We start from the raw sequence: 27,059 nt of genomic DNA, 5'->3' as shown, positions 1-27,059 counted from the left end.
TTGAATTAAGTAATGCTCGATAAACAAATTAACGATGTGTTCAAACAATATCGTTTTGTTCAATATGTTGTCAAATGGATGTATAATTGATAGTTATCAAATATCTAGACTTATATTTAATAAGCCAGACGAGCGTTTTGTCTACATGATAAGACTCATCAGTGACGCTCAGAAAGCCAAAAAAGAATAACGTTGAAGAGTAAAGACATGATACCAATTACGATGGAAGTATTCTTTGGTTATAATTTCAGAACTGACATATTTTTTTTTATCAGAAATAATTCAAAATATGTAGGGGGAGGGTTGATCTCATAAACATCTTTAATCCCGCCGCATATTTGCGCCTGTCACAAGTCAGGAGCCTCTGGACTTTGTTAGTCTTGTACTTTTGTTAATTTTAGTTTCTTGTGTACAATTTCGAGTTTAGTATGGCGTTCATTATCACTGAACTAGTATATATATTTGATTATGGGTCAGCTGAAGGCAGCCTCCGGCTGCGGGAATTTCTCGCTACATTGAAGACCTGTTGGTGACCTTCTGCTGTTGTCTGCTCTATGATCGGGTTGTTGTCTCATTGGCACATTCCCCATTTCCATTCTCAATTGTATTAGACTTCATTGATAACTTATGATACAGTAAATAAGGTTAATCATAAACGAAACACCACATGGTCCCGAATGGAGGGTTGAAATAGCGTATAATCGTCAAATTTCAACCGTCACCTTTTTGCGACGGATATTTTACGATTAAAATAAGGATAACCAAGACACCAAACTGAGGGAATTATAAAAGGAACGAGACCTATTGAGTTGACGATGGAATCGTCTCCTTCTATGCATACATCACCCGCCAAGCGAATCATCACTCAATTAAAAATTAAACAATCGGGAATCAGACTCTTAATTTAAAGTAACAAGTCAAACGACTTACGAATCTAATGATTATACCATAATTGAGTGGAGAGAGCGACATAAATTATTGGTCAAACGATTTGCGATAGTGATCGTAAAAGTTATGTAGCATTGGTGTCAGTCATACTCCCTCATGACTGTTCCATAGGTCACATACACCTACTTGCGGAGTCCAGCATAGTTTGAACATGTATGAGGTTAACGTAATGACTAAGAAATGTTAATGATCCTGCTGAGAAATTAGAAGTTGCAAATTGGAAAAATGAAATCATAAAGTTTATCATAAATCTAGTGTCAATCTCGAGGATTATATACGAAGAAGGTGGTCAAAGCATATAAAGTCGATCTTAGTTGTTTTATCAATTTTCATAAAATAAAACTCTTGAGGAGGCGAGAACATTTATTTAAAACAATTAAAATATTTAATCGCCCTTTTCCGCCAATATAAAAAGTCCGTAGCATAAATCAATTTTGAGCCGAATAGTGGCATACATAGAACATGATTAATCAATTTAAGCTTATAAAATGATCTATGCATCTTCAACAATAGATACTTTAACCATTGTGGACTTGGATAGTATTCAATACTATTGGTTGATCCTTTGTTGCTGATCGTATTTATCATATATCGTAAGATGATAGGCAAAATCCACAATAGTTTGTCGTTGGACAATTTCTTCTTCGTTGACTTATTTATAGATCCTGTTTAGCTGATCATTTTTTGCATTTGAATTTCGTCATTTAATTACAATAACAAATTTAAAATAGAATAGAAGGTAGGTCTTAATATTCTGAAAATCTTTGTCTTTGTCCAAGTTTTACTATCTTCATCAGTTGTCAAGATAATAGGAAAGCCTTTCATTTACCCAACAGTTATATTTTAGTCACGTCACTCTCGTGTTGTTGGCAGGCAAATTAAAAAAATTGATAAAACTAAATTCCCTTACAATGATAGCAGCCTAGTAATTTCTTATGAGAGGATCTTAGTGAAATCTAGCAATCGACGACGACGGGGAAATGTTCACTCTCCCCATAGAAAAGAGGGGGGATGTTCCAAACAATTTTACATTATCATGTTCGTTTAATAAGACAATCTTTTAAAGATGTATTTTATTAAACAAAATTGTGTTTTGCAATACTGATATTATATCATATGTAACACAAACCATTTGAGTGGCACTCTTGTCATTTTATTTTTTGTAGGTGTTCATTTATTTGTTTGATAATAATTATCAAAGGTACCAGGATTATAGTTTAGTACGCCAAACTCGCGTTTCATCTACACAAGACTCATCAGTGACGCTCATATCAAAATATTTATAAAACCAAACAAGTACGAAGTGTAGAGCATTGAGGATACAAAAATCCAATTTTTGTGCCAAAATACGGCTAAATATGATAACATTTTTCTGCAAATTTAAAATACAATACTTTTGTTATGTACAATCGTATGTATTTTGTAACCGTAAACTGTTTCAATTTAAAAAAAAATAGAAGATGGGGTGTGATTGCTTATATGGCTCCTGTGGATTCATTTATTTTCGTGGGTACCAATTTTCGTGGTTTGAAGAAAACTTGCATATTCGTGGATATTTAATTTCGTGGTTTTGGCAAAGTCTGTATATATTCCATTAGAAAATTTGGAATTCGTTGAACATTTAAATTCGTGGTCCCCCTGTTCCCACGAAATCCACGAAAATTAGTATCCAACGACTATTAATGAATCCACAGTACTATCAACAAGAAACTAAATGGAATTAAAATGTATACGTTCCAACTTTCAAACGTACATATATATGAGGGAAACTTTTTTTTTATGTATAATAACAGTTGAACTAATACATTGTAAACCCTCATGTTTTGAAATGCCAAATATTTCTGTCTTCATAACATCACAATTTGACCTCATTTCATCCCGGTTATATTCGAGGAAATCGGAATGTGTTATCTTTTATATTCTGTAATTTGTTGAAAATTTGTCTGTCTTTTTGTTACTGTTACATGATACTGACTGTTTTTGGTCAATATATCTTCCTAATATAAGAGAGAATTAAGAAGGGTACACAACGTAGTACAGTGGTTGTCGTTGGTTAATAAAATTGAAAATGAAAATGGGGAATGTGTCAAAGAGATAACAACCCGACCATAGAAAAAACAATAGCAGAAGGTCACCAACAGAACTTCAATGGAGCGAGAATTTCCCGCACCATGAGGCGTCCTTCAGCTGGCCCCTAACCAAATATTACTAGTTCAGTGATAATGTCTGTTATATTTGATTTTTATCAAATTGGTTTGATAAAATTTAGACCAGTAGGTACTAGCTATAATATTTTAAATGAACTATTACAAATTTATTCAGGTCGGTGCCGTTTATATTCGATTATAATCCATTCATTCTCATCGTTGTAGGCCGTACGTTTGCCCATAATTTCTAATTTCTTTTATCCACTTCATTTGAAGTTATGTGCATAGCTTCTCATTGGCAATTATATCAAATCTCCTTATTCTTTTATATTTGTACTGTAGAATATGTGTATACACTAATTTTTGATTATTATTTATTCCTGAGCGTAAAGGAATAAAATATCTTTGTATTTAAATGTCTTTACAGTGTTCTTACCGCAGACTGGAGGACTTCCACTCCAGGTTTTATCGGCAAAACATTGACGTGTCAGGTCACCAGACTTCAATACATAGTCAGTGATACAAGCATAAGTTACTTTGTCTTGGTAGCTTGTACCAGTCGTAGCAGTTATAGTAGCGAAATTTATTGGCTCAATCCTAAGGTCTGGACAAACTACTGCCTCTGTAAAAGTAAAAAATCTCTTATTCATCATTTTCATAGCGTTGCTTGATTGAATAAAGAAATATTTGCAGTAAGGTTATAATACATAATTATAATTGGTTGATCTTTGACACAACTTCCAAGTTCTTACAATCAAGTAGGAGTAATGGAAATAAAAAAAAACCAACAAACAGAACACTATAAAATTGCTATATATGATTTTTTGACACATAAGACAAATGAGTTAGGTAAACCAACAAATCAAAATTGCTCGAGGATAACCTGAATATATTTTTGTTTCCTAGCACAGAATGTTCATAATTTTGATTTTGAATTTTGGATATAGTGTAATTGAAAGATTTTATTCTCTATTGAAAGAAACATGTTTTTGATTAAATTCGAAAACCTCATAATTCTATATTCATTGTGCCTTCACATGTTTTGGTCATAAGAAAAAGTAAAATCAGAAAAATACTGAACACTAAGGAAAATTCAAATGGCAAATAATCGAATGGCATAATCAAATGATAAAACACACCAAACGAATGAACTACAACTTTCATATTCCTGACCTAGTACAGCCGTTTTCAAATGTAGAAGAGTTTCAACCAAGTGTTCTTACCGCAGACTGGAGGATTTCCACTCCAGGCTTTATCATCCTGACATTGACGAGTAAGGTCACCAGACTTCAATTCATAGCCTCTGTTACAAGCGTAAGTTATTGTGTCTTGGTAGTTTTTACCAGTCTCAGCAGTTATAGTGGCGAAGTTTACTGGAGCAAGGTCTGGACAAGATACTATCTCTACAATAGTATTAAGCTCTAAGTCATAAAGTTCATAGAGTTGCTTGATTGAATAATAAAATATTTCAAATTAGGTGATAATACATAATTATGAATGGTTAAACTTTGAAACAACTTCCAAGTACTTACAATAAAGTGAGAGAAATGGCAATAAACAAAAATGATACAATCAGAACACTATAAAATTGCTCAATATGAATTTGTTTTTGAGAAATAAGACAAATTAACTAACTAAACCAACAAAACAAAATTGCTCGAGTATGACCTTAGTATATCTTTGTTTCCTTGCGCAGATTCATCATAATTTTGATTTTGAACTTTTGGATATAATGCAATTGAACGATTTCATTTTCTATTGAAAGAAAGATGTTTTTATTTGCACAACTTTTTGGAATTTTTGGTCCTCAATGCTCTTCAACTTTGTAAATGTTTTGGCTTTTTCACTATTTTGATCTGAGCGTCACTGATGAGTCTTATGTAGACGAAACGCGCGTCTGGCGTATGAAATTATAATCCTGGTACTTTTGATAACTATTTACACCACTGGGTCGATGCCACTGCTGGTGGACGTTTCGTCCCCGAGGGTATCACCAGCCCAGTAGTCAGCACTTCGGTGTTGACATGAATATCAATTATATGGTCATTTTTATAAATTTTCTGTTGACAAAACTTTGAACTTTTCGAAAAACTGAGGATTTTCTTACCCCAGGAGTAGATTACCTTAGCCGTATTTGGCACAACTTTTTGGAATTTTTGGTCCTCAATGCTCTTCAACTTTGTATATGTTTTGGCTTTTTCACTATTTTGATCTGAGTGTCACTGATGAGTCTTATGTAGACGAAACGCGCGTCTGGCGTATGAAATTATAATCCTGGTACTTTTGATAACTATTTAATTAGATTCGAAAACCTCTTCATTTTATTGTTTATCTGCCTTCACATTTTTTTTGGTCATAAAAAAGTAAAATCAGAAAGAAAAGAAAAACACCGACGAAACTTTAAAACAAAAATCCTTTATCAAATGGCATAATCAAATGATAAATCACATCAAACTAATGGAGAACTGTCAATATTCCGGACCTGGTACAGGCGTTTTCAAATGTAGAAATGATGCTTACTCCTTAAATAAGAAATAGGATGTACGATATTTATATTAAAAGTTTCAACCGAGTGTTCTTACCGCAGACTGGAGGACTTCCGCTCCAGGCTTTATCATCCTGACATTGACGAGTCAGGTCACCAGACTTCAATTCATAACCTTTGTTACAAGCGTAAGTTATATTGTCTTGGTAGTTTTTACCAGTCTCAGCAGTTATAGTAGCGAAGTTTACTAGAGCAAGGTCTGGACAAGATACTATCTCTACAATAGTATTAAGCTCTAATTCATAAAGTTCATAGAGTTGCTTGATTGAATAATATAATAATGCAAGTAGTAAATTATGATAGATTATCAATAGTTGATTTTTCTCAAATTGGTTTGTTAAAATCTTGACCGTTAGATACTAGCTATGGTATCATATTTGTTCATTTCGGCGCAGTGCATAGCTTTTATACGCCATTGTTTTTCTGGTCGTTGAAGGTCGTACAATTGCCTATAATTTGTTTCCTCCACTTCATTTGAACCTTTGTACATCGCTTTTCGTTGGCAATTTTTATTTTTACATTTGTTCTTGAGAATTGTGTAAATATAAATTTTTAATTATCTATTCCTTAGAAGTAAAAGAGGAACAAAAGATACCTGAGAGGCAGTCAAACTTATAATTCGAAAATAAACTGACAAGGCCATGACCAAAAATGAAAAAGACAAACAGACAAACAATAGTACACATGACACAACATATAAAACTGAAAAATAAGCATTACGACCCCACTAAAACCTGGGGTTGATCTCAGGTGTTCCAGAAGGGTAAGCAGAGCCTGTTCCATATATGGCACCCGTCGTGTTGCTCATGTTATAATCAATCCGGTAAATAGTCTAATTCGGTAGGTCACATTCATGAAAGGGAAGAGGATTGAAGTTACGACGTAAGGAACATATCCGATATCATGTGTGAAACGGTTATTCCATAATTATGATAACGGTCAACCAACTCCGTGATGGCGTCCGTAAAATTTTCAACTTCACCATTTGGAACTCTTGGTTTAATAGCTTCCTTGTGCGAAGCAACAAATATCTTGTACGATCTTTGTATTTAATGATCTATACAGTGGACTTACCGCAGACTGGAGGACTGCCACTCCAGCTTTCATTAGCCAAACATTCACGAGTTAGGTTACCAGACTTCAATTCATAGCCGGTGATACAAGCATAAGTTATATTGTCTTGGTAGTTTATACCACTATTGTTTGTTATAGTAGTGAAATTTACTGAAGTAAGCCTAAGGTCTGGACAAGCTACTACTCCTGTAATAGTATTAACTTCATATTTATTAATGACATTTTTTTAGTAGTAAATTATGAATGATTATCAATTATTGATTTTTTTTTAAAATCGCATTATAAATACTTAAAATCAATAAAAAAAATCCACGTACCCATTGTTTCCATAATTTAAGTTTTGAATGGGCATCAACTACCAGATATGAAAAGGAATATGTTTCTTTTTAATCATCAGTTACAGTTTAATTCTATCAACATAAGCTAAGAAACAACAGATAATAATTTAACTTGCAAGTGAATAATTTGACCTCATTTAATCCGTATTCATGTGACCTCAAAATTATTTCCGTACCTAGAGTTTGGTTACACATGCATTTCGCTTGTTTGCTAATTAAAAGGAAAAAGTAAAACACAAAAATACTGAACTCCCAGCAAAATTCAAAAGGAAAGACCAAAATCAAAAGGCAAAATCAAACACAAAGGACTGTCAACATTGAATGTGTGACATGGGTAAAACATTTGACAGACTGATCTACAAAAACTCATTTATTTTCTATCTATGTACATGTATCTGTATATGTATATCTTTATCGGGTTATATGACCGTTGGCAATCTTCGAAGGCCACCCAGTGGTTAAGTACATACTGTCCTTACTAAAATACACAAAATATGCGGATGCGAGTTCATGCATTGGACATCGTTTATTTTATTTTAGTTAAAAATCAAATATGAGAATTTGAGTCAATAGTTAAAATATGATTATATATAATGCTATACAGTATTTACCTTTTATGAGCCATAGATACAATGTTTGAATATGTTAAATTGTCAGTGAGTTTGTATTCAGTCGTCCTGGTGTAGGGGCATACATCGTGGTTTCATATAATGAAGGTCTTCAGTTCGATTCCTAGCACAGATACTGGAAATTTGATGTGTTTTTTTACGTTAAAGTTGGTGCTCCTTCCGCATATTTCGAGTTTTTTATTCGACATTCCCATCAAAATATTACAGAACAAAAAGCATGCAAAACAAAGAAACTCGACGTAGGCTGCTCTGGTAAGGGCGATCCTCCCTTAGAGTGTTAGTTGGGATGTAAATTTAAAGACACGTGACTGATTCTTATATCGAAAGAATGTGTTCAGCTAAAAATCTACGGGAAATAGATAGCTTGAAGTGATCTCATATTAAATGCGAATATTTTCTGATATGGACTTTTATGTAAATTTATTTTTTCAGATATACCTCTTATTTAAATTCTATTTACTTTTCTTTCTTTTTAGTTAAATCACCATGTAATGTTCAGTGCATTTATAAGAAGTAACTAAATTAATATTTCCGGCAAAAGGTTTTTAATAATAAAATCAACTAACATTTAATAATAAACATATAATGATTTAAAATTTAAGATTCAGTTTACTTTTAACTTTTATAATTAAATAGATATTTACATGCAATCGTATTATGTATATAACAAGTAGCAATTCGTGCAATCTATGTTCCCGTCCGTCTTGTTACAATGCGACTGGCCGAGATTCAAAGGTTAGATATGGCGATTAGTGCCATTTTATTACCGAGACGAGAGCATTATTAAAGTAAGTAATATATATATATATATACGAGTCTAAATTGAAAACTACGTTCAAACCTATGACTGCGTTGGATGAAAACATATATATATATATATATATATCCATTATCAAAGCCAACTATGTTCCCAGTTAATTGCATTAAGTGTTAGATTTTGAACACTTCAGGAAATTGTGTTGCTTTAACTAATATTCAAGTCTAATGAATTAATCATATTTAACTTACGTTCTTCACATGGACTTTCACAAGGCGTACACAAAGCTGCGTCACCTGGCACAACATCGGTAGTACCTGGTAGAGAAAAAAAAATGATTACACAGGAATAAATTGTAATGCAACATATAAGTTGCCTGTTTCTCTGTATATAGATATAAGAAGATGTGGTGTGAGTGCCAATGAGACAACTCTCCACCCATATACATATTAATATGCATATGATAAATGTCTCTTTAAAAGTGGGATGAAAGATACCAGAGGGACAGTCAAACTTATAAATCGAAAATAACAAAGAAAAAAAAGACAAACAGCGAAACGTTCGTATCAAGAATGTGTCCTTCGTACACGGATGCTCAAAGAATGGAAGAGAGGAATGTGTCAAAGAAACAACAACCAAACAAAAAAGCCAATAACAGCAGAAAGCCATCATACGAGACAAAAATCTTCATCCAGAGGAAGGATTCAGATTGCCTCAAACTAAAATTGTGTACTGGTTTAGTGAAAAAGGACCTTATACACTACTCAAGAAGATATAAATTAAAAAAAACGAAACCCATACAAAACAAGCAATTGCCAGAATCTCCTCAATTGGTACAGGCGCTAGAAAGTGACAGAGTTAAACGTGTTATGTGAGATCTGAACCTTCCACCTTTACCAGAATCTTTACCCTGAAACGGGAGAGACGAACGGACGAACGAACGGACGGACGAACGGACGGACGAACGGACCAATAGACCAAAAAGATAAATGTATCAACAAATATATTTAAAAGCATTCATTTAATTAATTCATAACGATGTCGTTCTTTTGACCACGATGTTTTAACAAAAAAATGAAAAAAACTATTAAAAATTGTGATATAGCATTCCAATTAAATTTACCCCAGAAATGATAGGTTGATAAAAAAAAATATGAAGGGGATAGCATACGGACGGACGGCTGATAAACATTGATGCTGAAAGACTAATAAACGAATTAGATATAACACAGCAACATTTCTTACGATGCTTATACCACACCTTCGTATTTATACAGTTTCTCTAACAAATTACCTGTCTTTTGCAGCATGTGTATTTTTGGTTCCAAGTGTATTGACAAAACGTACTACACAGTGGGTCAGAATTATCTGTCTTTTGCAGCGTATGTACTTTGGGTTCTGATGTATATTGACAAAATGTACAACACAGTGGGTTAGAATAACCTGTCTTTTGCAGCGTGCGTATTTTTTTGGTTCTGATGTATATTGACAAAACGTACTACACAGTGGGTCAGAATTATCTGTCTTTTGCAGCGTGTGTACTTTGGGTTCTGATGTATATTGACAAAATGTACAACACAATGGGTCAGAATTACCTGTCTTTTGCAGCTTGCAGCGTGCGTATTTTTTGTTCTGATGTATATTGAAAAAACGTACTACACAGTGGGTCAGAATTACCTGTCCTTTGCAGCGTGCGTATTTTTGGTTCAGATGTATATTGACAAAACGTACTACACAGTGGGTCAGAATCACTTGGTTGACTGTTTGCTGGTGGATTAAATGCCCTTTCATTTGGCGTAAGAGTATTATCCACATCTGAATATTTCAAATTTAATTAACAAATATTAAAATTAAAATAACTATAGTTATGTTTATGGTATACACATCTACCTTGTTTGCAATTAACGAAGAATAAAATATTCAGCGAAAAAGGTTGTAGTTTACAAGGGTGAATTTTTTTTTATTAAATATAAAAAAAAATCATAAATTTTATCATTTGTCATATTTATCAGCAAGTGTATACTGTGTTGACAAATGTAAAGATAATCATGGCAAATAATTAAACAATATTAAAGAAAAATATATTTATTTGGAACATCTGAACAGTTTTGTTATTCTGATTAGGTAGGTTTACTCAGAAACACACATTGTTAGTCGGCTCGGGAACACTTGATTCTAATCAGTAACATTTAGTTCTATTCAGCAGGAAAAACATATTTCAATCAGCAGTTGAACTTGTAATATTGATGAATTTCTAGAACTGCCTTAAAGTCAGAAGGTTTTGAAAAGATTCATACATATATAAGCAGATTTACATACCCAAAAATTATATTCCTAGAATAGAGAACGTTCATAATATTTGTCTACTATATTTGTTTAGCAATATGTATCACTGACCTTTGATTTTATTTTTCTAACTTCTTGACAGCGGCTTGTCAACTTCTCAACATAAATATTATCATTTTTGTATCTTTGTTTTTAAGACTTGTATTGACCTCAAAATAGTTACAAAGACAACATCTTAAAGAACAAGAATACAAGTCATTCCTAGACATTCAAACATACAAACGTTTAAACATCAGATAAAGATAAATTTAAACTAAGATGACTGATGAAAAAAATAATAATACCTGATAATAAGTAGAAGTAAAACAAGTTGTCAGTGACCTTTGTGAATTTCATACAAAGATATAACCGTCTACTACCTGTAAATGGCCCTTCAGAATAGGTGGTATCGCTCCTAAAACAGAATAGAAATAAAATAAAAAAGGAAATATATTAATACATATGACCTACTTCGGCCCGCATACATTGCAGGGTATTAGTTTAATCAGCTTATTGTATTTGTAACTATGGCAAGTCTTCTCAATAAACAACGTTTGGGTTGATTAAACAGGTACGGTGTGATTGGTATAGTCTTAAATAGGTTTGTTACATTTTTTCGTCTTTTAAGCCGTTGTCGGCACTTTCTTCTTATTTTCCGGGATCACCCACTTATGATAAGGTTCGTATCGCTAAAAACTGTTGTTTTTTTTTAAGGTGATTGTTATTTGTCTTTGTTGTACCATGCTCTTAGGTTTTCGTCGTCGACCTAGGAAGTTTGAGTCCCTTTTGTAACTCCTGCCTCTTATCAAAAACTTTACCTTTGGTAGCTATGACATAAGAGTATGAAAATCGTTAGCTCATTAGTGAAAAAAAACCAGAAGTATTGGTTGAACTGAATGTTTGTTTTGGTTCTGCTTTAACTTGATTTTATTACGTTCAGTTACATCTTGCGCAAGTGAAAAAAACGTTTGTATGATAAAAACTTCCAAGTTGCACGCTCGCTCAATAAGCAACTCGGGTAAATACTTTTCAGAACAGATAATTTGTTTTATTATATCAAAACAAGAAATAACTAGAATCTGATGTGGAAAAAGATGCATACTAAACAAGTATTATAGATAGAACAATGCATATAATAGTTTTAACTATGACTTTTACACATTATTTGATTAATCGAATTCTAAAAGGATCGAACCTTATTTGAAACACTATCAAATATAAAATGGGGGAACAGTGCGACTAACATGGTTATGTGGATCTAATTTAATGAGAAGAAACCAAAAGAAGCTATTATAACGGGATATATTATATAGTCTCACTTAAAAACAGCAACAGATTCTGTATCTGACAATGTTAAGCTAGATATGCAAGTCCAATCGTCAATTGTCGTTCCACGTGCATCTAAATTTATTGATGAATCTGCTAAAACTGTAGTCCGAATTGTAAGTGTTGTTGTTACCGGTTGGTTATCATCTGGTTTGGTATAGTTATAAATCCATGCCGTATTCCTGAGTTCTGGAGGCAGTATACAAATTGCATCTAAAAAGAGGTTTATTTTAATAAGCAGTATATACATGTATGTTGCATATAAAAATATCATACTGATGTCAATATTTCTCAAAAATCTATACTTAAATTTGGGTAACCTCGAAACAAATAAATCCGGACGCATCTCCAAACCAAAACATATTCCTTTCTATGCAGCCTTTATTTGCTTCACAATATGCAGTTACCGAGAATAAATGAAATTATAAAGCACCTATTACGTAGTCGTATTTATCTATATGCGTGATTCAAGAAATCTTTCAAGATGGTTGAAATGCTTTTCCGTAGTCGTCAAATGTGAAGTTTAAACTATCATGAGAGACAATTTTAGATTGCATTTGTGGTGTGTCGAATTAGCCGTATCTGTTAGATGACTCGTACCGTTGTAATTGGAATTCATGTATAATGATCAGTCGAATCACTTGATCATTTTAATCGTCATGGAGAAATGAACGCTACCACATTTTCCTAAATCTATCTATGTTTCTGTGTTGAGTTTTGTGGACTTGTGTTTGTTTTTGTTCTCCTTTTTTTCCTTTGACCATAGTGGAGTCGTTTTTTGGACTAAAGAGTTCTAAAATCCCCCTTTGCACAGTTTTCTCACTTAAAAATGCAAGTACCTGAGTTGCATTAAACAAATATTTACATCTTACGTTTTGCAAAAATGAAGCATAATATACAAAAACCTAATAATATCGTTAAGATATTACTTTAATAAGCAATCATGTGTTCTTTTAGCGTACACAGATATCTGTGAACCAACTTTTAGATTTAATGCAACACTGTCGATTTTTTAAAACGATGATTTTTTTCTTTTAGAAATAAATCCTTAGTCATATGTTATGAAATAATTATCCCGTTAAGTCGTTTTATAGATTAAACAGATGTCTACTATTTAAGGTGACTGGGGTGTGTTAAATGAAATATGCAAATTTCGATAGTATTATGTAATAGATGTGTAACACGTCTCGTGTTAATATAGACAAATGGGTCGTTTTATTATATTTGATAAATTTACGGTCGTATTTAACAAAAATAAAAGAATGTCTAGAATGATTCCCTTTTTTTCAATTTAGTAACATAAGGGAAGGGTTCTCCAATATAAGGTGAGATACCGCTGATAATGTAAGCTTTATAATAGAGAGGTGTAAGATACCAGAGGAACAGTCAAACTCATAGATCGAAAATAAACCGACATCTCAATGGTGAAAGAGACAAAAGACAAGAAAATGTGCACAAGACACAACAGAGAAATCTACAGACTAAACAGATCGTTCCGCACTAAAACTGGGGTGATCTCATGTGCTCCGGAATGGTAGGCAGATCCTGTTCTACATGTGTCATCCGTCGTGTTGATCATGTCATTACAATTCCTGTAGATAATTTTATTCGGTAGGTTATATTTATGAAAAGGGAACTGATTCGACAGAAGGAACATAATGATAACATCTGTGAAAATGAGTATTAAATTATAAGATATATCATTGCTACGATTCTGACATAATTCAATATATATATAGATTCTTATATTGATAACAATGGATTATCGGATTCATCCAATCGAGATAGTTCAATTGTCAATTTTAAGGTCATAGCCTCGTCACGGACTTTAGAATTTACAATTTAACTATCGATATTATATAAATCCGATAATTCACGAGTAACTATGTAAGAAACTGTTTTCCTAGAGATTAGAACATAAATTTTCATTTTTTTTTGGTGTTTAATGAAAACTTTTTCGAGTGCCTTCTACATTCTACAAAGTTGTCAGTTTCATAAACACCTGTTAGAATATTTTGATACATCTAGTGAGCTAACAATGGTTTAATTGACCATTAATTAATCCAATTATCTTCTGAGATAACCGACAAGATATGTACACATGTGTACACGTTGTTTAAAAAATGTTATACAACGGATTCAAAAAAAAGGGTTCAATGCTCATAAATTAAGAGAAAGATTTTTCTACAAAAAAGGGACGAAAGATACCAAAGGGATTGTCAAACTCATAAATCTTAAACAAACTGACAACGCCATGGCTAAAAATTAAAAAGACAAGCCGAAAAAAAATAGTAAACATGACACACCATAGAAAACTAAAGAATAAACAACACGCACTCAACAAAAACTAGGGGTGATCTCAGGTGCTCTGGAAGGGTAAGCAGATCCTGCTCCACATGTGGCACCCGTCGTGTTGCTTATGTGATTACAAATCCGGTAAATAGTCTAATTCGGTAGGTCACATTCATGAAAGGGAAGGGGATTGTAGTTACGACGTAAGGAACATATCCGATATCATTTGTGAAACGGTTATACCATAACGGTCAACCAACTCGTGATGGCGTCCGTAAAATTTACGAAGGAATAATTTCAACTTATGATTTGGAACTCTTGGTTTAGTAGCTTCCTTGTGAGCAGCAACCCTCTCTCAAGAAAATCATGATAAGAAATGCATGCACGAGCATATCGTATTAATTGGGAGATATGTACCCCGTATACATGTGCTGCTGGAATGTTGCTACTTAGAAATGGAAAGTTCACAATTGGAAAGCTGAAATCATCTCTTTTGTCGTAAAGTTTTGTTTTCAACCGACCCTCAATGTCAATTTCTAGATGTAAGTCAAGATATGAAGCCGACTTAACTGTATCTGTTGTATCCATTATCTCTAGTTCGATGGGTTAGATGCGTTCCACATAGTCATCAAATTTTGAATTGTTTAGTGAAAGAACATCATCTATATAGTGGAAAGTAGAGTTAAAGGATATTGCTCTCTTCTTATCTTTCGTCCTAAAAAGTTCCTGCATGAAGTCAGCCTCATATTAATAAGGAAACAAGTCGGCAAGTAGAGGAACACAGTTTGTTCCCATTGGAATGCCGACAGTCTGTAGAAAAACACGTCCTCCGAACGTAACAATTATGTTGTCAATCAAGAAATCAAGCATCTTGATAATATCAGTTTCAGAGAATTTTTTGTTTGAATCAGAGTGATTCTTTACAAAGTAGGATTTATCCCTCCCTAAAACAAGATACTTGTATCTACGTTGGCCATTCTTTTTTTATGAAGCAAGTAATACCAACTCTTTCACTTTGTCTATTACTTTGGAATGTGGAATACTTGTATAAAGAGTAGAAAAGTCAAATGTTTTAATACTGTTACAAGATGAAAGAGAGTAAGATTATATGTACTCTAAAAAATCTTTGTTATTATCCACATCTGATTCACGCCACCTCTAGAATAGGCAGATTCACAATAACTTTGAAGCCCGTCTTTGATTGCTGATAAAATAGATGTCAATAATTTAGAAAGAGGTTTTTTGAGCACTTAGAAGACCCAGCAATATACCGTTGTTTGTAAGGACACTCATGTAGTTTATGTATCCAATACAGTGATCGAAGATCCAGTTCTTCATCATTGGTTGAAATTCCAAAGGAACAGAGAACAGACCTATAATTATCCAGGATTTCCTCTTTGGTAATTGTCGTGAGGGTATATGTTGAGTTTCCAAGTGAATTGTCAATACCTAATTCGTTTATCAAGCAGTTAATGTAATGACTTTTACATACAAAAACGATGTTGTTTGGGGATTTGTCTGCGGGGGCAACAACATATTTATCATGGAGGTCGGAAAGGTGATTGGCAATTTTTGGGTCTTTAAAAATTGACGTAGCATGGGCATTGATGTCTTCCTTCTCGCGCTTAGCCCATTGCCTGGCATAATCCTCGACTGAATCCATCAAAATTTGAAAGTTGTATTTCCAAGTGATGGATTTAGACTCACGATATTTTGGACCTTTCGATAACACATTTCATAGAAAAGTGTTATTAACAATATAAAGGGCTACAATTCTCCATTGACATATTACAAATTATGAAGAAAAGACCAAATTTACCATGATAGATGAATTCGATTACTCTTTTTTACCTCTTTGGCTATGTTACTACGAATTTCTTTAACGTGTTTAGACTTGTTAGATATCCAGAGATTTCAAATGTGTAAAGATTGACTGATAAATGTAAATCATAAAAAAACGACATTTTCTTCTCAAGACCGATAAGAACGATAAAAATCACATTCTTGGGCATATATCAAGACGATGAAGATTATGTACAATTTTAATTTTATAAAGATATTGCACGAAAGTATATACATCTATCAATCAATCAAACTTCAGGATCCCTATTTTTAAGTTACAACTGTAAAACACAAATGACACGTATGATGTAAGGGTTTAAGAGTTTCTAGTGGTTCTTTTTAATTACAGGTAGCGTCGGTTATTGCAAGCCGATTGAATCAAACTTGAGTAATTGAAGTAATTAAAAAACTGAGAAAAGAAGTAGTGGAACGACGAAAAAAATCATATATCATATAAAAACAGACAAAACAATGATTAATAGTTATCAAAGGTACGCGGATTATAATTAAGTACGTCAAACGCGCGTTTCGTCTACACAAAACTTATCAGTGATGCTCAAAATAGTTATAAAGCCAAACAAGTACAAAGTTGAAGCATTGGGGACCCAAAAGTCCAAAAGAGTTGTGCCAAATACAGCTAATGTAATCTATTCCTGGGATATGAAAATTCTTTTTTTCAAAATATTTAACGTTTTGGAATAGGAACTTATAAAAATGACCATATAATGGATATTTATGTCAATACCGAAGTGTTGACCACTGGGCTGGTGTTAAACATAACATCGGCGAAATGACTGGCATCGATAAGAAACAGTTCACAGACGATTCAATATTAAGAATTCTAAAGATCTTTTAGAGTACATACAATCTAACTCTCTTTCATCTTGTAACAGTATTTAAACATTTGACTTTTCTACTCTTTACACAAGTATTCCACATTCCAAACTAAAAGACAAATTGAAAGAGTTGGTATTACTTTGCTTCATAAAAAAGAATTGCCAACGTAGATACAAGTATCTTGTCTTAGGAAGGGATAAATCCTACTTTGTAAAGAATCACTCTGATTCAAACAAAAAATTCTCTGAAACTGATATTATCAAGATGCTTGATTTCTTGATTGACAACATATTTGTTACGTTTCACAAATGATATCAGATATGTTCCTTACGTCGTAACTACATTCCCCTTCCCTTTCATGAATGTGACCAACCGAATTAGACTTTTTACCGGATTTGTAATCACATAAGCAACACGGCGGGTGCCACATGTGGAGCAGGATCTGCTTACCCTTCCAGAGCACCTGATATCACCCCTAGTTTTGGTGGGGTTTGTGTTGTTTATTCTTTAGTTTTCTATGTTGTGTCATGTGTACTATTGTTTTTTTTTTGTTTGTCTTTTTCATTTTTAGCCATGGCGTTGTCAGTTTGTTTTAGATTTATGAGTTTGACTGTCCCTTTGGTATCTTTCGTCCTTCTTTTAAGAAAACGAACCACATCATCAAATTGACCAAAGACAGATGCCCTTTGATTTTTAGTAGATCTTTTAACTGTTTTGCAATTTTGTTTAGCTAATCCGTCTTGACAAAGTAAAATGGATAATAATAAGACTGGTTTTTTTTTTAATTCTTACATCATATTCTTATCAACACAGATTTGGTTAAAACATTAAAAATATATTTATGCGTTGGAGATTGTATTTTAAATGTTAGCCTATAATTTATTCTAACTGAAACTTGAAACAATATCGTATCGTTAAAAAATATGTGACATGTTTTTCATTGATTTTCAAGTACATTAAGGTGTTTATACATGCATAGACGATTTAATAAAAACTGATGTTTCATAATTTATATGATTAAATGTTACTGTTTGTGCTGACATGAATTATCATTGGTATGGTTATATTCATAAATTAACTGTTTGCAAAATTTAGAATGTTTGAAATACTAAAGCTTTCTACCTCGGGCATACTCTACCTTAGATGGATTTGGCAAAAACCTTAAGAAATTCTGGTCCTCAATGCTTTTCAATTTCGTACTTTATTTGGCCTTTTTAACTTTTTTGCATTCGAGCGTCACTGATCAGTCTTTTTTAGACGAAACGCGCGTCTGGCCTATAAACAAAATTTAGTCCTGGTATCTATGATGAGTATATCATTTACTTCTAAGGAAATTACAAAACATTCCATTGTTTACAAAACGGTGACAAGGGCGAAAAGCTAAAATATGGTTCATTGAGATCCTTCTACTTTTAAGTTATCCGGAGATTTAATAAGAATATTCATACGAAACTGTTTGTCATCTTTACTTTGGAAAGTTCAAATTATATTTAAATGTGATCAATTTTTGAAAATAATACTAATATAGAAGATAGCGGAAACGATACCAAAGGGACAATCAAAATCCACAAGTCCAATATATCAGTGGAATACACGAAACAAGCCTCAACCGTGGTGAAAAGAAAACCGAAGATACAAAAATGACTACTAATATTTAGCAACATTAACATGAAGTGGATGAACTTAGGTGCTTCGATCATATAAATAGTAGTTGCTACATTATAGCAAATTGTTTTTTTACTCATGTATAAATCGGATTCATATAAATGACATTGCATAAAACATATTCTTGATTACAATTTTTTTTTTTTTTTTTTTTTTTGTGATATGTTATTCCTTAAAGTCCCGTTTAACACAATACAATATATATTAAAAACTGTATTACATTGAAGGTATGTTAAAAAATCTAGATTCAAAACCATAACTTTAAAAAATCAAGAGATAACGACGAATCAGGGTACATGTTTTTCTCTATAGGGGTAATTACTAAAGTAACAAAAACATTATTGAATAACGATAAAGATAATCAGACGAATTGCGATTAAAAGAAAAACAAGTTCAGCAGATGATAACGAATGGTGAGAATTACTACATGACTCTTGTTATAGCTTACCTGCAATATGCTATAGAGAAATTAAAATTAAAAACAAACAAGCTTTACCTTATAGTTTCAACCTCCAAATGAAGTTGCTACTGGAATGTTGTTTCACAGAAATGGAATAAATTTGAATCTTTTGTCGTATTGTTTAGTTTTCATTCGACCTTTATTGTCCTCAGTTTCAGTGAACATAAACCTAATCGCTATTTATTCCATTCCGGATAAGTTCTAAAATTACACAACTTTTTCATTGAAGCTATCTGGGACCCTGTTTAAACAATTCACCATGCATGATACTTTTTAATGAGACCTGTTTAAACTACCGTAAATACTTCAAACATAATAAGTTTTTACTTCAATTTTAATTTCGAAAAAGGGGATCATACTCTATCAAAGTTTCTTGATGATCGCTGTATAAAGCTTGTCCTCCATCAGCTCACTACTGATGACCTCTATTTTCGGCGGTCTGACCCAAAGAGAAAGTTGTATAAATTACTGTTTGTCCCGGATTGGACTAAAAAGCGATAGGGTGTATTGCAGAAAACTCTTAGAAAAGATATGTTTATTTCTCTTGCTATTTCTGTTAAAGAAAACAATGTTTGACTTATTCAATAAATCCATCGCTAAATTTTATTAGGAATAGCAATGACGGAGTACCGACATTATATATTATTCCACTGTTTATACATATTGATAGTTAAATCAATATCTGATTCGTTGAGACTTTCCCACGTGTCATTTAACAAATCTTCATATTCCATTCTGAGGATCATATTCGGGATTACATCGTGTGACGTTACGCGCGGTTAATGTACATACGATTTGAACTTCTTATATCCAAAATGTATAAATAGTAAACAAAGCATAGGCAGTGGAATAAAAAAATCATTCCCCTTTGCTTCGGGAGATATAAAGATTTACTCACTCTCGAAAATCATATTTCCCTCGGGCAGATCCCTCGTGCAATATGAATATTATTGGGTGAACAAATCTTAATATCTTCCTCATGCATAGAAAATAAATGTGCACTGTTACATGAGAATAAGGACGTTGATTCGAATTCGGTACAGATTTGTTCAATAATTATGTTTCTTCATCTGACTTGCATCACCTATATAGTGGTTGTTTCAAGGTCGACTTTTTTGGTTATTTATAGAAGATATGCCTGAAGTTCTGAAAGAGGTTTCGTTGAATAATTTGTAGATCCAGTAATATAATATCATTTTTTGTGAAAGGAAACCTCTTAATGTGAGTTCCCAATAGCCAAAACATTAAATTCGCTATCTTGGTTGGAAAGTGAATGAATTAAGTCAGATTTCAAAGCATTCAGCTTTTGATTTTTATTCAACGTTTTATCAACAAAACTCTACTGGTAATCTTATATAAATGATTGACATCGAGTGTTTTTTTCTTATAATGCATAACCACCATAGATACCAGGCTTTAATGAGTGTACACCAAACGCGCGCTTCATCTTACAAGACTGATCTGTGAGGCGCTAATCTCATAAGGCTACATTTAGTACGACGTCGCAGGACTTTACAGACCCTAAGTTCCGAGAGATAATGCTTAAAACAGTTATGGTTATATATTCTATGGCAGAAAATACTTAGCATTTCGAAATATTCGCATTTTTGTATAACTATTGACACATCAATGCTAATAATGTCAAAACAAAAGTACTGACTTCTGGACTAGTGATATACAAATCTCACAAATGACAATAAAAAAAGTTATAAAGGACAAACAATTACAGAACAAGATTTCAGAATAAGTTACCTGTGATTGTTGAAAGCAGCAACAGATTAATGACTACTGTCATCCGATTAACAAAAAGAATCTTGCAATCCATTCTCAAATCCATCCGTTGTAAACCTTCTGACTTGTTATTTTAATCAGAAATATTTTATACCAGATGATACACTCTCTTTAATGTTGAATTTCACGTAGGTTGACAGAAACAAACATCTTGTTGTACATCGTTTTTATCATTATATTGAAATTAAAAACGCATTAGCCATAGATGAATGATTTTCTGATGGATTAACAAGTTGTCAGAGGCTAAATAAACGATAAACATTTGAAGTTATTGGGATTTTTAAAGCAACAGGATCTACAATTGTATTATAGTGTTTGAAACTGATAACACTCTTTCTTTTATATATATTCATATATTGTTTAAAATATATACTTTTTGTCATCATTGTCGTCGTCAAAACTTTTTTTACTCTATTACTTTAACAAGTATTAATTTCTGAGACTTAAAAATGTTTTTAAAGTATTCTGTTTTCGCTGAGGGAATCAAAAGTTAAAGGTCTTCCGTAAATGTTGTCTCATCTATACCAGCAAGTACATTTTTGCTTCTGTCATCTGGTGTCAAGATAAGTTAACCACGATATCGGAATTTGTATTTGTCTTCTGTGGCACCCAGTTAGAATATTGTCTTTGATTTTTAATTTCAAAAGATTTTAGAGGCATTTAATCTCACAAATGTGAAATCCAAACGTCATCATATGCAGTGTCAAAATAGAACAATATTGCATCTGGTCATGTTATAACTGTCTACCTTGGAATCGTAATTAATGAACAACTAAGAGAGTTGTTAGCTAAGGGACCAACATACAGAATTGTCAATCAACTGGACAAAGAACTTCCGTTTACTGATGCATGCATTTGTGAGCTATGCTGGAAAATGGGTAAAGAGTTAACTATATGAACCAGAACTAGACACTTTATCTGAATGGATCAAAGCTATTCGATCAATCATTCAGAAGCGCATTCAGAAACTAATATGAACTATGAGCATAATATATCAGTATACTGATACCAAAACTTCACAAAACTCCGAATAAAGACCTATACATAGCTGGATCATCAAGATGTTCGACTAATCATCTTTCTAAAGTGTTGACTATATTTTAACAGTAAAAGATGGCCTTCAAACATATAGTGATAAGCTTTATTCACCGAGTTGTGTCAATCAGATGTGAATTTTCAAAAATTCTACAGATCTACTGCTAAATCTCAGATCACAATCTCTGCAATTTTGTAGCAACACTTAGACTTGATTTTTCTACGCTTGACACTACTTTCACCCATCAAAAGATTTACTTCATCACGTCATTTAACATATATTGTTCTATAAAAAATGGGAATCGTAGATATTATTTTATTGTTTTGGGTTTTAATAACTCTTATTTTTTGAAGAACCACACTAATTCTTTCAGACAATACAGTGATGATGATATTTACAAAATGCTTTACTTTTTAATCGACCATATATTTATAAGTTTGATGAGTTTAGACTTGATATTCCAATGGTTACTAATTGTGCACTCTTTTTGCCAACTTATTTTTGTACTCGTATTAAGCAAATAAGCATTCACAACCTTCTTAAAGACAAACAGAAAAATTACCTCGCAAATTTCTTTAATTTCACTTTCAGATATATTGGTGATGTCCTATCACTGATCATCACTGAATAATTCATTTTAGTCAGTACTTGCATCAAATATATTTCATATATTCCAATGAAATTTACATTTAGAATATTACTGGTACAAGGCGGACTGCTTCATACCTTGATCTTTTCATCAATATTAATATTGATACAAATGGACGACTGCAAACTAAAATCGATGACAGTCATGATGATTTCAACTTCCCAATTATCAAATTCACATTTCTCAGCAGTAATCTGCTCTCTGATGTATGATATGTACATATCTCATTGAAACAGTATGCTCGTGCAGGTTAACAATATTCTAATTTCATAAAGAGCGGTGTTCTTCCTACGCTTTAGTCTAAATTCAACAAATAAAGATAGTCGGTAAGATAAATTAGTTACATACTGTGCTAGTGACCTAATATGATATATACAGGGTAAGTAAATTCCATATCGGGTTCGCGCTTCGCTCTCACCCCATATGGAATTTACTGACCCTGTATATATCATATTAGGACACTAACACACTATGTAACTAATAATATTTCCTCATGCATAGAAAATAAATGTGCACTATTACATGAGAAGAAGGGCGTTGATTCGAATTCGGTTATTTGTAGAAGATATGCCTAAAGTTCTGAAAGAGGTTTCCTTGAACAATTTGTAGATCCAGTAATATAATATCGATTTGTGAAAGGAAACCTATCTAATGTGAGTAACCAGTAGCCTAAACATTAAATTCGCTATCTTGGATGGAAAGTGAATGAATCAAGACAGATTTCAAAGCATTCAGCTTTTGATTTTTATTCAACGTTTTACATGCAAAATTCGACTGGTAATCTTATATAAATGTTTGACATCGGCTGTTTTTTTCTTATAATTCATAATCACCATATATACCAGGCTTTAATGAGTGTACACCAAACGTGCGTTTCATCTTATAAGACTGATCTGTGAGGCGCTAATCACATAAGGCTAAATTAAGTACGACGTCGCAGGACTTTACAGACCCTAAGTTCCGAGAGATAATGCTTAAAACAGTGATGGTTATATATTCTATGGCAGAAAATACTCAGTATTTCGAAATATTCGCATTTTTGTAAACGGTCATTTCATAATTATTGACACATCAATGCTTATAATGTCAAAACAAAAGTACTGACTTCTGAACTAGTGATATATAAATCTCACAAATGACAATAAAAAAAGTTATAAAAGACCAACAATTACAAAAAAAGATTTAAGAATAAGTTACCTGTGATTGGTGAAAGCAGTAACAGATTAATGACTACTGTCATCGGATTAACAAAAAGAATCTTAAAATCCATTCTCAAATCCATCCGTTGTAAACCTTCTGACTTATTATTTTAACCAGAAATATTTTATACCAGATGATACACTCGCTTTAATGTTGAATTTCACGTAGGTTGACAGAAATAAACATCTTGTTGTACATATCGTGTTTATCATTATATTGAAATTAAAAACGCATTAGCCATAGATGAATGATTTTCTGATGGATAAACAATTTGTCAGAGGCTAAAGAAACGATAAACATTTGAAGTTATTGGGATTGATAAAGCAACAGGATCTACAATTTTATAATATTGTTATGAACTGATAACACTCTTTCTTTTATATATATATTCATATATTTTTTAAAATATTTACTTTTTGTCATCATTTTGACGTTCGTTGTAGTCTTCAAAACTTTTTTTACTCAGTACTTTAACAAGTATTAATTTCTCAGACTTAAAAATGTTTCTAAAGTATTTTGTTTTCGCTTAGGGATTCAAATGTTAAAGGTCTTCCGTAAATGTTGTCTCATCTATAAGGGCAAGTACATTTTGGCTTCTGGTGTCAAGATAAGTTAACCACGATATCGGAATTTGTATTCGTCTTCTGTGGCACCCAGTTAGAATATTGTCTTGGATTTTTAATTTCATAAGATTTTAGAGGCCTTTAACCTCACAAATGTGAAATCTAAACGTCCTCATATGCATTGTCAAAATAGAATAATATTCCATCTGGTCATGTTATAACTGTCTACTTTGGTATCGTAATTAATGAACAACTAAGAGAGTTGTTAGCTAAGGGACCAAAATACAGAATTGTCAATCAACTGGACAAAGAATTTCAGTTTACTGATGCATGCATTTGTGAGCTATGCTGGAAAATGGGTAAAGAGTTAACTATATGAACCAGAACTAGACACTTTATCTGAATGGATCAAAGCTATTCGATCAATCATTCAGAAGCGCATTCAGAAACTAATATGAGCTATGAGCATAATATATCAGTATACTGATACCAAAACTTCACAAAACTCCGAATAAAGACCGATACATAGCTGGATCATCAAGATGTTCGACTTATCATCTTTCTAAAGTGTTGACTATTTTTTTCACGGTAAAATATGGCTTTCAAAAATATAATGATAAGCTTTATTCACCGAGTTGTGTCAATCAGATGTGAATTTTCAAAAATTCTACAGATCTACTGTTAAATCACAGATCACAATCTCTGCAATTTTGTAGCAACAATAAGACTTGATTTTTCTACGCTTGACATCATCCATCAAAAGATTTACTTCATCACGTCATTAAACATATCTTGTTGTATAAAAAATGGGAATCGTAGATATTAATTTATTGTTTTGGGGTTTTAATAATTCTTATTTTTGGAAGAACCACACTGATTCTTTCAGAAAATATAGTGAAGACGATATTTGCAAAATGCTATACTTTTTAATCGACCATATATTTATATGTTTGATGAGTTTAGACTTGATATTCAAATGGGTACTAATTGTGCACTCTTTTTACCAACTTGTTTTTGTACTCGTCTTAAGCAAAATTCAATCACAACCTTCTTAAAGACAAACCAAAAAAATCACCTTGCAAATTTCTTTAATTTTATTTTCAGATATATTGGTGATGTCCAATCACTGAATAATTCATTTTAGTCAGTAATTGCATCACATATATTTCATATATACCAATGAAATTGACATTAAAGATACTACTGATACAAGGAGCACTGCTTCATACCTTGATCTTTTCCTCAATATTATTAGTGATACAGATGGACGACTTCAAACTAAAATCGATGACAATCATGATGATTTCAACTTCCCAATTATCAAATTCACATTTCTCAGCAGTAACCTGCTCTCCGTAGTATGGTGAGAACATATCTCATTGAAACGCTATGCTCGTGCATGTCAACAATATTCTGATTTCATAAAGAGGAGTGTCCTTCTTACACTGCAGAAACCGCTCCAAAAGAGTTATGAGATGGAAAGATTAAAATGACACATCGTACATTTTATGAACACACGAACGAATTGCTTTATCTATACGATGTGTCTGTGTCACAACTAACTAATGACACGTTGCCACGTCTTAGACCGTTGCTTAACATCTATGGTATGTCTTCTGATAATCGAACGTTACCTATTCTGAATATAACGTTTATACCGAGAGTTAATTTACATTGCTATACGACGTGACTTGTTATTTGTATATTCAACATTCCACTTTCAGTTAGTTTAAATTTCATTTATGTTATGGTTTCGGTTGAATATTGAGTTTTGCCGTACTTTTTGTAGTCGAAATAATTACGCAAATGCCTTAAAAATAGAAACTTTGGGACCGTAGAATCAGATATATTTTATTTATGTTAACACACACTGGACAGCTACATGTTTCTATATTCTGCAAAGTGATTTGTTTTCATCATTTAGAGTTGAAATAAATTAGAAAAACACTTTCGTTAGTATTATTTAGATTATTTGGCTTTGCAAAGACAACAAAACATGACAATAAGCCTTGACTGTCCTCATTCAAGCATTTATCGAAAAGTTTGTTTGTAGTTAAAGCTGCAACCTTTGCAACATAAACGGTACCAATTTTACTGCACCATATGCTCATTTTGACATTTCCTCATTGATTCTCTTTGAGGGTAATATTTGAATTGTATAGCTTAAAAAAGTACACCCATACACGGGCAGTGATCAATCATAACTTTGTATGATTTGAGATTCGATATACAGGAATGTAAATATACACAGAAACCTTAGAGATATAAGACCTAACCGGACAAAAAAGGATTGAATCTTATGCAAACGACTTTTTTACAACATAATTTATTCTTGAGAGGTTTTAGAAACAACCATATGTTAAAGTGTTCTTTTATCATATCATAACCGAGGCATTGACTCTGGTTTAGGATAATGATATCCCCTCTAAATGGAATGTGTGTTGACACATTTTGAATTGCTGTCAATCTAAAATACGATGATGATGATATTCTATGGCAGAAAATACTTAGTATTTCGAAATATTCGCATTTTTGTATAACTCTTGACACATCAATGCTAATAATGGCGAAACAAAAGTACTGACTTCTGGACTAGTGATATATAAATCTCACAAATGACAATAAATAAAACGTT

General features: G+C 32.5%; 1 protein-coding gene across 16 annotated transcripts in view; it reads right to left on the bottom strand.

Moving 5' to 3' along the window:
* LOC134696113 (CUB and sushi domain-containing protein 3-like) overlaps positions 1-24,079 on the bottom strand; it is a 119,890-nt gene extending 95,811 nt beyond the window's left edge. For 6 of the 16 annotated variants that reach the window (XM_063557714.1, XM_063557719.1, XM_063557720.1 and 3 more), the window contains exons 1-8: positions 23,859-24,077; positions 12,083-12,302; positions 11,069-11,178; positions 10,116-10,253; positions 8,690-8,755; positions 6,715-6,900; positions 5,678-5,857; positions 4,319-4,498 (exon numbers count right to left, since the gene is read on the bottom strand). In XM_063557714.1, the coding sequence (XP_063413784.1) occupies positions 4,319-4,498; positions 5,678-5,857; positions 6,715-6,900; positions 8,690-8,755; positions 10,116-10,253; positions 11,069-11,178; positions 12,083-12,302; positions 23,859-23,943 (1,165 nt within the window). In that variant the 5' untranslated portion in view covers positions 23,944-24,077. Of the gene's footprint in view, positions 1-4,318; positions 4,499-5,677; positions 5,858-6,714; positions 6,901-8,689; positions 8,756-10,115; positions 10,254-11,068; positions 11,179-12,082; positions 12,303-20,937; positions 21,141-23,858 lie in introns of those variants that run through there. The other 10 variants (XM_063557718.1, XM_063557722.1, XM_063557732.1 and 7 more) reach the window with 6 other exon arrangements.
* Between the last annotated feature and the right edge of the window lie 2,980 nt (positions 24,080-27,059).

The sequence above is a fragment of the Mytilus trossulus genome, chromosome 14, assembly GCF_036588685.1.
Source record: "Mytilus trossulus isolate FHL-02 chromosome 14, PNRI_Mtr1.1.1.hap1, whole genome shotgun sequence".
NCBI classification, from domain to species: domain Eukaryota; kingdom Metazoa; phylum Mollusca; class Bivalvia; order Mytilida; family Mytilidae; genus Mytilus; species Mytilus trossulus.
This window is presented reverse-complemented; position numbering and strand designations above follow the sequence as displayed.